The sequence below is a fragment of the Phocoena sinus genome, chromosome 14 (genome assembly GCF_008692025.1).
Source record: "Phocoena sinus isolate mPhoSin1 chromosome 14, mPhoSin1.pri, whole genome shotgun sequence".
NCBI lineage: Eukaryota > Metazoa > Chordata > Mammalia > Artiodactyla > Phocoenidae > Phocoena > Phocoena sinus.
The window spans coordinates 27,124,186-27,137,610 of NC_045776.1; the positions used below are offsets into that span (position 1 = coordinate 27,124,186).

Below are 13,425 nucleotides of genomic sequence, written 5' to 3' on the forward strand. Positions count from 1 at the left end.
TCGTGCACACAGTTTAGTGTTGTGCAAGGGAGCCTTTCCCAAGAAATGGCGTGTGACCAGGATGGAGGCAGAAACGTGCATGTGTCGCACAGTGCCCCTGTTGTAAAATGCTATACCCAGAGGCCAAATTTGATAGCAATTCCCTCAACCCCACTCCCCAGCTAAAGTTCCCAACTTGTCATCTTGCCACTTTGGGGAAAACTGTTCTGGTAAATTAATTCACAGTGAGATGGTTGTGAATGCATGTGGCATTCAAAAAAGTGATGCCCTCAAAAGGTAATGCTTAAACCCAAGGAATGACTGTCTAACAGTGGAACTTGAGGCAATTAGTTTCTAATGGATGTAGGGGCTATTTTTAGGCAAATAGATGTGGTTTTTCTCTAGAGGGAAGTAAGCGCCTGTAAGGAATCATTCCTAGACCCAGTGGAGACACCATGAACTGGGAAATTCTTTGGTCTGGAAGCAAACCAGATTCTCAGAGTTCTGTTGGCTTTGCCCTTCTGGATGGCCCCCTGGCTTCCACTAACCCTTAGCGCAAAGAAGACGAAAAGAGACTCAGCTCAAGAGAACGCAAATGGAGGGCAGAGCCCAGATGGCTTTCCAGTTGCCACTTCAGGAGGCATTTGGGAGCCACTAGTGACGGTGGCCTGGGCTTAGCTTGTAATAGCTTGTAAGTTTTGAGTCTTTCCTTCATATCTTTCTCACTTAGATCTCACACTGCCTGGTCAGTGATAAAGCTCTGAGAATGGAAAGGGCCCATCTTTGGGGACTTCATGGGCAGGGGAGCTGGTGGGGAGGCTCCTGGAGTTGGTCAGGCTTGGAGGGAGGTCTCAGGGCTGAGTGGGAATGGTGGTAGTCTGAGAGAAGAGGCAAGCGGGCTGAGTTCCAGGGACGGTGCCTTTGAAAGATCAGGCAGTTGGAAAGTCCTAGCACCCACTGCTGGGTGACCCCTCTTGACACATCATCTTCAACTCAGAGGCTGCCCTTTTAAAGGACACTGGAAGATTCGAACATGTGCTGGGCCTGATCATGGCATTTGAGGATGGTAGAGATTTTGAACCTGTTTGAGATTTCTTTAACTTTGATCTACTCTCAGACCAGGGCAAGGATGCTCATGAGATATGGATGCAGACGGGTTGATGCAGCTCCCGGCTGGGCAGCAAGTTCAATGATCTTATTGATCCCTGAGGAGCCCGGTTCAGAGGAGCCAGGGCCTGTGGGCTCTGCCTTTTACCCCTCTGTCACATCAGCACCTGTGGACACCTACACCACCGCTGAGGCAGTCCTGCTGCAACTCACCAATGCCTGGAGTTCTCTCTGTGCTGGGTCTCTCATCTGCCCCCCCTACAGTCCCGAAGTGCACATTCTTGCCACTTGGGTCTGTATTAGTTTCCCGAGGTTACGATAAAAATTTACTACAAACCTAGTGGCTTCAAACAATGCTAACTTAGTCTCTAACATTGTGCTGATGAGCACTTCGGGCCTGGAGAACAGAGGTCTGGTGGCTACTGCAAGGGCCTGGGGAGGGGAGACAGTAGAGGCACCGAGGTTGGCCAAACTGTTGACAATTAAACAATTGGCTCTTGGGGCAGAGCTGGGGCCGACTTATTAAGGGTTGGCCAGTGCTGTCCTTAGAGGGACAGAGCTGCCCCCAGTTGCTGTGGGATGGAACATGGGCTAGATGGCCACTGGTACTGGAAGGAGCTGGGTCTAACATGAAGCTACAGGTGAGCCTCTGATCCCAGCCAACTCCGGAAGCCCCAGCCTTACCTCTAAGATGCACAGAGGCAAAGTGCCTGAGCAGCTGCCCCAGGGAGGCTGGCTTTGGACCCATAACCTTCTTCCCTATCTTCCAGCCACCCCCTCCGCAGGCTCCCTACCCATAAATCTTCCCCAGCTTCTTAACAATGTTTAAAACTTTTCCATTAAATACTGGCCCTTCCAGCCTAAGGCTTTGGCTTTGGTTAGCCTTAGGCTGTCCTCCGTCACAGAGACTGGTGAATGAGTGGGCGCTAGGCTGTTTCCCAAGGACAGCCTTTGATGGGGTGGAGAACAGAAAGAAGGGATAACAGGAAGGGAGTGAGGGGCAGCTAAAGCTGCTGAGCTCCTTCAGGTGGATGAGCAGGACAAAGCCAGGGCCACTTCGGCAACCCCAACCTTCTGAGCCAGAGGCAAGGGGACCTGACTCAGAGGCTGACCACTTCTCCAGCGGGGGCCCCTCAGTGTGCGGCTCTCTCTCGTGTCAACTGGGATGTCTTGAGGGGCTTGGAGCAGCAGGAAAAATGTGGCTGGTGAGCTGTGGAGAAATGAAGGGCCAATGAGGGGCTTTCCTTTCAGATGCAGGCCTTTTACCCTGAGGAGAGGGGTCTATCCAGGTGTAATCGGGCTTAGCCTTTAATGGAGGGTGAGGGGGCAACTGTAATCCAGTCTTTGGTTTTCTAAAAGAAAAGCTTATTTCTCTCTCCCTTTTTCCTTACACCTGCCCCACCATAAAATCTCCATAAAAGGGAGATATTTGGCTAAATTCAAAGGGCGAAAATTTTTTTAAAAATACAGAGCACAGATTTCTAAAGTTCCTTTATTCTGCAAAATTATACACCTGACAAGAGTAAGGAATCAATGAGTTGAAAGATTATTTGAGAGAATCTCCACTATGTGAGATGAGCTTGACAGGGGAGTTTGTGAGCACCGCCTTCCAGTTCCCACGTGACCAGAGGGACAGACAGTTTAAACTAGAGCAGGAGGGATTTAGGGCAGACTTCTGGGAGAGTGTTTTTACTTCTAATAATCATAAAGGGCACATAAGCAAGTTATCAAAGGGATTAGGCCTCTGTTCCACTGCTGTCTTGAAGACGAGGGGTAGTTAGTTCTCAGTCTGCAGCATTTGCAGTCCCAGCTCCCACTGGCTGTGGCCTCTGTTATTAAAAGCACGTTTTGTTCAAAGAAGCATAAAATTGCCATGCAGTGTCATATCTTCAGTGATACCTGCGTTACCCCCAGGGGCTTATCAGCAGCAGCATCTGGAATCAGTGAGCAGTCGACCAATGTCAGCACTGAAGGTCGCATTTTGTATGCAGCACTGTGGGAAGAGCAGTAAGAAATAAAGATAGTGTCTCTGAGATGATGTGGTCATTCGGTAGCAAAATAGTAATAGCAACAAAAGCAATGTTACCTAACTGCCATTTTACAGTTATTACTAGTGTTTCCCAACCTAGGGCCACTGCCTTCAGTTATGCATATTCTGTACAGAAAAATGTGAACAGCACTATCTAGAGTTGTGCAGTGCACAACTTGCCCCACCATTCGTGGCAGCCTGTCACTCATAGAGTCTCATTTAAAATCTTGCAGGTATGGAATTTTTTTCACATTTTAAGTTGATTTCACACCCATTTGGTCCTCATGACAGTTTTATGAGATTGCCAGGCCAGTGTCATTTTCCCTAGACTACAGATGAGGAAAACAAGTCCCAGAGAGGAGCTGGGACTGTTCCATGTGGTTAGCAGAATGAGATTAAGACCCAGAACTGGTACCTCTTGAATCAGGACCATATCTACCAGCAACTCACTTAACCCAGTCTTTTGGAAACACATCTGGGGTGCAAGAGACAGGCTAGTTGGGAGTCACTGGGAGCTGAGAGGCCTCTTCTTCTCTCCTTACCCTGAATCTGGTCTCTGGCATGGCCTCGCCCTCTAACCATGGCCAGACTCCCTTCTTCATGCCCCTCCTCTCCACCCCCAGATTTGAGCGAGAGCAGAATGACACCTTCATCATGGAGATTCTGGACATCGCCCCGTTCACCAAGATGCGGATCCGAATTGATGGCCTGGGCAGCCGGCCCGAGTGGTTCCTGGAGAGGGTAACATGGCTGGACCCTCACCCTCCCTTCCACCCACTGCCCACCCGTTCTTCCTGCTGCTTTGGGCTGTCAGTGGGCCTTGTTAAAGTGCAAATGTCACCTTAAAGGGTCGTTATGCGGACCTGGCCCAGATAATCAATACGCCCTTTGGTGTGAATTAATCAGAGAACCTAGTTTTATTTATTTGAGTCCAGTCAAAACTGAATCAGCTGCCAGGGAATACAGCCTGCCCTGTCAGTGCAGTGTGGACAGAGACAGGGTGTGGGCTTCCTGGAGGAAGCGAGTTGGGAGGGGTGAGAGGGGAGCAGGAACTGGGGCGGCAAGGCTCCAATGGTGGGAACATTAGGCAGACGGCAAGGAGGCTTCCGGTGCCCCTGTGATCACGGTTAGCTGACTGCCTCTTCTTCCATCTTGGGCCAACGCTCCCCTCTGAGTCATCCTCTCATCCCTCATCCATCAAAGGCCATCTGTCCCGAGTCCCCTCAGGCTCTGCTCCCCTGTCCAGCCTTTAGCAGATTTTTCTTGAGCCAACAGTAGGGTGCTCCCACCAAGGGCAATCTGGTGAGCTTGGGTACACAGTTCCAGGGGTCTATGGCTGACAGTGGTTTGGTTGGTCTGTTGTTCTGTCATTCATTCAGCAAACATTTCTCATGCACAGTGACGGGCACCTCTCGGAAATATATTTAGACGAATTGCCCATTTCCAACTCCCCAAGTGAGGGTAGTCATGGCAGGGGCTTCAGACCCTGTGCCAGGCCCGCGGGGCAGGGTCTTTTCCTGGAGAGGACCCTTTCCTCATGCCTCGAGTCTAAATCAGAAGAACTTGTCTCAGGCCTGGGATCGTGGGTCTCGGGGGTCCAGATGAGGGGACTGCATAGCGGGTGGGCAGCTGGCAGAGGTGAGGGAGGTCTTCCCACGCTGGCCCCTCTCCCCCAGATCCTGCTGAAGAACATGAACACTGGAGACCTGACCATGTTCTACTACGGAGACTGGCTGTCCCAGCGGAAGGGCAAGAAGACCCTGGTGTGTGAGATGTGTGCCGTCATCGACGGGGAGGAGATGATGGAGTGGACTTCCTATACCGTCTCAGTGAAGACCAGTGACATCCTGGGTGAGTCAGTGGGTCCCTCCCTTCTCCTATACCCACCTGCCACTAACCCTGCCCCTCCTTACATTCTGGCTCAGGTCCTGGGCCCTGGTCAAGACATTTTTCTCTGGATGGCCTTCCAAAAGTTGGTCAGGCCAGCTCCTTTCCACGGTGTGCCACCTTCTGCCTGAATAAAGTATTCCTCCCAGTGACTGACTCGGCCCCGTCCTTCCTGCCTCAGGGAAGTGAGGGAGAACGTTACCAGGCCGTATGGTCAGCACTTTTGAAAACGGTGCAGGAGATTAGCTCAGAGGCCCTCTGTCCTCCTGCTGCCTCCTGACACCCCTCACCCAGGTGCCATGCATCTTGGATGCCCCTGGGTTCCTTCCCACATCCCTGTGCTTGGCCGCCATCTGCTGTGTGCCAGCTTTGGCCTGGGGTCTTAGGATGGGATAAGTCCCTGAGCCCGTGTGTGACTGACATTTGAGGGCAGCAAAGACAGTGAGGCTGTGACAGAAGTTGGCACAGGTGCTGGGAACCCAGAGGAGGGCACCTTACCCAGCCTGAGATCAGAGGCAAGGGTCATGGAACTGCTTCCCAGAGGTGGTGCCAAAGTCTGGCCCAGAAAGACAAACAGAAGCTAGTGAGGCAGAGGGGACAACAGAGGAGGGGCCTTCCAAGCAAAAGTACAAGCATGCTCAAAGGCCAGCAGCTGAGAGGAAAGCAATGCCTCCTGCCTCCCCTCCCCTATACCAAGCCTGCTCCCCAGCAGCTGGTGCAAGGAATCTGGCAAACTCACTCACACTACTTATAAATGGCTAGTGAGAGAGCCCCTTGTTGGCCCTGGTAGCTTACATTTTCAACAGAGAAGCATTCAGCCAAAGAAATGAAGCATCTCCGGCGTACATGATGGGTCAGGACAGCTGGCAAAGTGTTTTTTGGCACCTCCCTTCTTCCTTTCCTCCTCAGAGTGAAGCCTTCACTCTCTTCGCTTAAAGTTCCAAGTGTTCACAGTTTTCGAGTCCCTCATCCCGTCATGATGTGCTCTCAGAAAACAATAACTACATTTTTAACCACAGGGTGTGTATCAGAAAATCTTCAAGGAGTGACCTCTCCTAGAAGCCTTTTCTTTTCAGCTGGGGTCAATACCTCTATTTGGCTTAAGCAAATGATGTGAAGCTCTAGCGTAGAATGTCAACCAGAGACGGATCTGGGAACAAGGAACTTTCACATTTTACAGGAGGGAGTTTATTTCTAAACTGTAAAGCCAGTCCACACGGCACATGTTTAAGTATGGGTGTATTTCCCCCAAACTAGGTGAGTTCTTGTACCAAACCATTCACACTTGGTAACCAGGATCCCAGTTAACCCAACAGCATTTACAAGCCACAGAGGTGAGATGAAGGATAGAGTTGTAGACCTGGGAGCCCTATGACACTGACCAGCCCTTTCTGACCTCACCCCTGGCCTCGATGACTCTGAACTTGCCCATGTGCCCCCCTGGCTCCTCCCAGAATCCCGAGAGTGAGGCCAGAACAAGAGAGCTATGATTCACAAAGTCCAGCACCTAGAGCCCTTGTCTTGTGCACCCCAGGAGCGGGCACCGATGCCAATGTGTTCATCATCATCTTTGGGGAGAATGGGGACAGCGGGCCCCTGGCCCTGAAGCAGTCTGCCAACTGGAACAAGTTCGAGCGGAACAGCACCGACACGTTCAACTTTTCCGACATGCTGAGCCTGGGCCACCTCTGCAAGCTGAGGGTCTGGCACGACAACAAAGGTAGCTCAGGCTCAAGGTCAGGGTGGGAGGGAGGGCAGGCCTCAGCTCTCCACCTGAGCCCCACCCTGTCTCCCTGGCAGCACGTGGATCCTTCTACCCCAGGGTGACAGGGAACAGAAAGCAGTTGATTGCCACCATTTTTTTAAATTTTATTTATTTTTGGCTGTGTTGGGTCTTTGTTGCTGAGCGCAGGCTTTCTCCAGTTGCAGCGAATAGGGGCTACTCTTCATTGTAGTGCGCAGGCTTCTCATCGCGGTGGCTTATCTTGTTGCAGAGCACAGGCTCTAGGCACACAGGCTTCAGTAGTTGTGGCACGTGGGCTCAGTAGTTGTGGCTCGCGGGCTTAGTTGCTCCGTGGCATGTGGGATCTTCCTGGACCAGGGCTTGAACCCGTTTCCCCTGCACTGGCAGGCGGATTCTTAACCACTGCACCACCAAGGAGGCCTGATTGCCACCATTTTGACCATTCCATCAGTTAGAACAGCCAATGTTTCTGGGCAAATTTTAGTTCCTCCTGCCCCCCCTGCCCCCCGGGGTGTTGAGTAGCTCTTAATTTTCTGTTATGTTGGGGCATTAATTCTACTTAGTTCAGATATAAAAATTAAGAAAAGAAGGGCTACATCACCAAATTCACTTCCCATGGATTTTCTATAAAGGATTATGTTTGTTTATTTATAATAGCTAGTCTAAAATTCGTCAAATTCACTTATAAATATGAATGATAGGGTAGACTATAAGCCAAGCAAGAAATTTATTTTTAACTTCAAAATACCTAAGGAATACTTTATCATATCTGTAATTGTGCTGAATTTTTTCATTATCCTTTTGTTGTCTTCAGGCCACTCTGAACACTTTTTTCTGGCTTTGGGTCTTTATGTTACACATTATATAATTAGAAAAGAGTTGTTAAATACTAAATTTCACCTCCTTGAGACACATTACTTTCTTAATTTATGTGTTCTAACTCACCCTCTTGTCTTCCATTGAAACTGGCCTCCACAAAGCTACTCATCCAAATCCTTCTCCGGTCTTTCCTGAGTTTGCCCCATGAGTGGCCCAGAGGCGTCCTGAGTGTTGTATTTGTCCTTACGTCTTCCAAATCCTGACAGAGGACCAATATGTCTGTCATGGCATCTGATGAAGCCCAACTCGGCAGCTTTAACGTGGGTTAAACAGTAAAGTTTTTTCAGTAACATGGGATAAGCTCTTATTAAGCACAGAGAAAGTACTCAGTCTTCAGAGCAATAATCTAATGAAGACTTGCACAGCCCTCAGCTTTCAAATCTCAGTGTACCCATTCAGTCATTCACTGAGCGAACATTTACAGCATTCACTACGGTCCTAGTGCTCTGTTAAATATGAAAGGTACAAACATTTGACCCTTACAACAATCTTGTGAATTCCTGCAACAAAAGCACTGAATTATCTCTCTTTTCAACGACCAAGGAATATTGAGGCCCTGTGAAGTTTGAACAACTTACTCAGAATCACACAGCAAGAAAGAGACACAGCCAAAACTCAAATTCAGGTCTTCTGATGCCTGTTCTGGGATACCATCCCATCCTGCCAGTTCCATTCTGCACCCTCACCAGCCACTGTGCCAACAGGTCAAAAAAGAAGATGAGGAGACGAGGACAGCTTCTTCTACCTCCTTTCTCCCCCATACATGTTTATTGTCAGGGTACAGGGGGAGGATGACTTCTCCAGAAAAGTGGAAGGGGATGCTTACTCCTCTCCTGTTCATTCTGTGTCATTATACGTCTATGGAAAGAAGCATACTTGCAAAATATTCTCAAAATATCCCTAATGAATCTCTACTCTTTCCCAATAAGGAAGCAAAACAAATATACCTGAATTCTTTCTCACTCTCTCATCATCCATTATGATTGTTTTAGAACTAGTAGAAGGTTGGCCGGTGGTCGAAAGTCTGGCTTAACAACAAGAGCCAAATTGTTAAGATCATCTCCTGCCCCAGACAGCTCATAAGATCAAGATGAGCCGCTGCCCATGACACGCCACAGATGGATCACTCAGTCAAGACAATCACTTCAGTGTTTGAGCAAGATGCCAGGGGCTCAGTAAAAGCGCTGAGCCCCAATGTGTGTGTCACCACAAGCCTAATTAGAGTGTTTTGACAGACCAGATTGATGAGGGTGGGTGGGGATGGGGTTTGTCTACCCTAATATCCATGCATACAGTTTCCTGTTGCAGTGTCCACGCCAGAGGCAAACCATAGTTTAGGAAGTATATTCCTGGGAAGTGTGCCCCTGTCCGAATCAGAAAGAAGCACATTTTATCTCTGGACTGCCAACACACCCTGGCAAGGCATTACTCTTGAGAGCAGGGGCCATGGCTCATTCATATTTATTTTCATAACTGCCTGCAAAGGTGCCTGTGGCACAGTGGAGGCTCACTAAATCTTAGCTTAGTTGAGACTCCACCCCTCCCCCACTCCCAGGACAGAGCTGAGAAATACCAGGGCCTTTAATTCTGTTCTTCCACTGCCCCTATCTCAGAAGCAACAGAGAAGCAAAGGGACTAGAACCTTGAGAAGGAAGAAATATTATTCCCAACCAGTCTGAACAATCCCCTTAGGGTTCAACCACATGATGGGATCAGAGGTCAAGGGGCTCCCTGATCACCTCCTGGTCAGGTCAGAGAACTAGGCAGGGTAGAACTTCATGTAGACCATGATGACCTCCATCCCTTTTCCAAGAAGGGGAGACAGTGTCAGGGCCATTTTTAATATGAAGGTTTCACTCACAGGGTTGTGAGGGTGGAGGGGATGACCAGAAAGACTGAGGATGCCCGTGTTAAATACCACAGTTCTGGGTAAACACGCTATAGCCTTTGGAGCTGTGTAGCTGTCCAGGGTACTGACTTCTCTCTGGCGTCTCTCAATTCTGGACTCTGCCACCTGTTTCTAGGGTTCCCACATTTGAGGCTGACTGTTTTCAGACTGGACTGTTATAGACTTCCCTCAGCTTGTCAAAATGGTTCAACTTACCATACGTCTCATCCTCAATTCACAGCAATAAAAGACAGATAATTGCTGATCCAAGATCAGAGTTCATCTCTGTTTCCTGTCTTCAAAGGCTGCTGTCTTCAACTCCATCTTATCTAACTCCACCTGACTAAATATCTGAAACCCTACTGGTTCTTTGTTCCTTGGATGACTTCTGTTGCTACCACATCTTCAAAGTCTGCCTTCTCCTTCCATCCCCATCTGTTTCTCATCACAGACTTTCCAGAGTCCTCTTAGGCATTCCTGCTCCGTGTGGTATCCTTCCTTCCAAACTACCTAGGAAAGCAAAGGCACACATATTTGAGAAAAATGTTCCAGAGAGTCAATCAGTAACATTCCAGGAGTCAGGGATAATGTTTGCCTGTAGTGATGCCTATGTTTTCCCCTTTCTTGTTTTTCTCCTCCTACCTGACATGTCCTCTTCCCAGACAACATGAGCCTTTCAGTTCCTCTACTACTGTAGTCCTAATGATTCCTAACAAGTCCTAACAAGTTTTTATATTGATTTCAGTCAATAAATCAAATATAACCAATTCTCATTATCCACAATACTTTTGCACGCTAAAGTTGCTGCAAACAATGAACCACTCTCCTAGGGAAAATACAAGGTTAGGTTCCTGCAGGCCTCTGGTCACAGCATTTTCATCAACCAGTCAATACATAACTTTGTTTTATGTGTGTTCCTGTTTAAAGACACCTCATCTAATATATATTCTTGATTAATTTTTTAACACCTTTATTGGAGTATAATTGCTTTACAATGGTGTGTTAGTTTCTGCTTTATAACAAAGTGAATCAGTTATACATATACATATGTTCCCATATCTCTTCCCTGTTGCATCTCCCTCCCTCCCACCCTCCCTATCCCACCCCTCTAGGTGGTCACAAACCACCTAGCTGATCTCCCTGTGCTATGCGGCTGCTTCCCACTAGCTATCTATTTTACGTTTGGTAGTCCATGCCACTCTCTCACTTTGTCACAGCTTACCCTTCCCCCTCCCCATATCCTCAAGTCCATGCTCTAGTAGGTCTGTGTCTTTATTCCTGTCTTACCCCTAGGTTCTTCATGACATTTTTTTTTCTTAGATTCCATATATATGTGTTAGCATACAGTATTTGTTTTTCTCCTTCTGACTTACTTCACTCTGTATGATAGACTCTAGGTCTATCCACCCCACTACAAATATCTCAATTTCATTTCTTTTTATGACTGAGTAATATTCCATTGTATATATGTGTCACATCTTCTTTATCCATTCATCTGTTGATGGACACTTAGGTTGCTTCCATGTCCTGGCTATTGTAAATAGAGCTGCGATGAACATTTTGGTACATGACTCTTTTCGAATTATGGTTTTCTCAGGGTATATGCCCAGTAGTGGGATTGATGGGTCGTATGGTAGTTCTATTTGTAGTTTTTTAAGGAACCTCCATACTGTTCTCCATAGTGGCTGTATCAATTTACATTCCCACCAACAGTGCAAGTTGCCTTTTCTCCACACCCTCTCCAGCATTTATTTTTTCTAGATTTTTTGATGATGGCCATTCTGACTGGTGTGAGATGATATATCATTGTAGTTTTGATTTGCATTTCTCTAATGATTAATGATGTTGACATTCTTTCATGTGTTTGTTGGCAATCTGTATATCTGCTTTGGAGAAATGTCTATTTAGGTCTTCTGCCCATTTTTGGATTGGGTTGTTTGTTTTTTTGTTATTGAGCTGCATGAGCTGCTTGTAAATTTTGGAGATTAATCCTTTGTCAGTTGCTTCATTTGCAAATATTTTCTCCCATTCTGAGGGTTGTCTTTTGGTCTTGTTTATGGTTTCCTTTGCTGTGCAAAAGCTTTTAAGTTTCATTAGGTCCCATTTGTTTATTTTTGTTTTTATTTCCATTTCTCTAGGAGTTCTTGATTTATTAACAGTGAACTCATGGTCATCAATACAATAACTCATGCCTAAAGGAACATTAAGTGACAAATCTATTTTCTTTGTAAGGCACATCACAGCCTTGTTGCACTTAGAAACACTAGACAGCTCTCTAGGACTATGCTTGGGGGACATTTAAAGCAGCAAAATTACCAACAAAAAGCATAAAAATGTAAAAATAAAAAACCATAGCACTAAATAGACCACACAAAGGACACTTATTCATAGTGTGAGAGCTGAAACAAGGAGGCAGAGCACCATCTTGTTTAACCTCAGCTGGCGACATGTGCATCAGACAGCTCAAATTTTTTGCCATTCTGCACATGTCCATGAATAACTGTGAAAGCACTGTGAGTATTGATTTTAGGGTTACAAATAAATTTTAGCAAGTAGGTTAATTTGTAAATATGGATAATACACAAATAATAAGGTTCAACTGGATCTATCTTTGAAAAAGTGATATTTAAGCTAAGACCTGAAGTATTGATAGGAATAGACATTTGGTGGGGTGTGGTGTTTACCAAAAATGAAGCATATTTGAGGCAGAATGAACAGAAAACATAAAAGTCCTGAAATATAAAATATATTGATATGTTCCAGAAATGAAAGAAGAGTTCAGAATGACTACAAAATAGGGAATGGGGTTGGGAGCTAGAAAGTAGACTGGAATCAGGCTGTGCAAGGTATTATAAGCCATGTCAAGGATTGGGTCTTTATCCTAATTGTCCTGAGAAGCCATCAAAGGATCTCAGAACAGTAGTCACATGGGGAAGATTATCATAGTATCTGTGGGGGATAGGTTAAATGGAAAAGAAAACAAACTTCAAAAGACTGGCTAAGAGATGATGGGAGATAAGGATGATTTGCACAATGATGGTAGCAGTGGGAAATGGAGAAAATGTAGAAAGATTTGAGAAATATTTAAGGCAGAAAGCTTATTAAAGGTTTGGCTAAGAAGGAAACTTGAGCAAGAATGGTGAGGATGCTTGAGGAGTTTCTTCATCTTGATATGTTTAATTTAAAGGTCTGGAAGACATCTAAGAGGTGATAGCTAGTAACAGTGGGGTCTGGAGCTCAAGAGGAAAACTAGCTGGGAGATATTGATCTAAGAATTGTTAGTACAGAGACATTACTGAAGCCGTGAGAGTGATAAGAGCATTTGTGGAGGAAGTGCAGCTTGAGAAAAACAAAAGTGGCCGAGAGCAGATTCCTGAGAATTCTAACCTGAGGTTAGATAATAGAAGGGAAGGAAGAGGAGAAGGAGGAAGAAAAGAGGAGGAAAATGGATTGCCTTAACATTTTTTTACTTCCAAAGGGGAATGTGTCTGGGGAGATGGACCCTGTCTGGGGAACTATGTAATGTTGAGGATCGTTCACTGGTCATGAAATCCCAAGAAGTGGTGTGTTGGTTCATGATGCCATAGTTTCCTGGGCATAAATTTAATAAAGGAAATATGAAAATACATTTGTTTTCAAATAGCAAAGAAAGTTAAACTATTGAAAATGTTTATTTCTCCCTAGCAAATTCCCAGAATCCCTTGATGAGGATTTTTTTATGCAGCCAAACATTTAAATCACTGTAACAAGGGAAAAGGAGGGGAAGATAAAGAGCCTTCTGTCATTTATGGATTCATGTTTATAAGACAAAAATGTTCGTCATTGCCTCCTAAGTACTCCTCCCCACGCACACACACAAATTGTCAGGGAAACTTTCTCACCTAGCTTCACCCTCTCTGTTTTCTTGTACTT

At 46.3% G+C, this 13,425-nt stretch overlaps 1 protein-coding gene across 2 annotated transcripts in view; it reads left to right on the forward strand.

Annotated features, from left to right (window-relative positions):
* Window positions 1-13,425, forward strand: part of LOXHD1 (lipoxygenase homology domains 1) — a 199,897-nt gene that overhangs the window by 164,496 nt on the left and 21,976 nt on the right. For both annotated transcript variants that reach the window (XM_032602844.1, XM_032602845.1), the window contains 3 exons: window positions 3,739-3,856; window positions 4,792-4,966; window positions 6,537-6,722. In XM_032602844.1, the coding sequence (XP_032458735.1) occupies window positions 3,739-3,856; window positions 4,792-4,966; window positions 6,537-6,722 (479 nt within the window). The remainder of the gene's footprint in view (window positions 1-3,738; window positions 3,857-4,791; window positions 4,967-6,536; window positions 6,723-13,425) is intronic.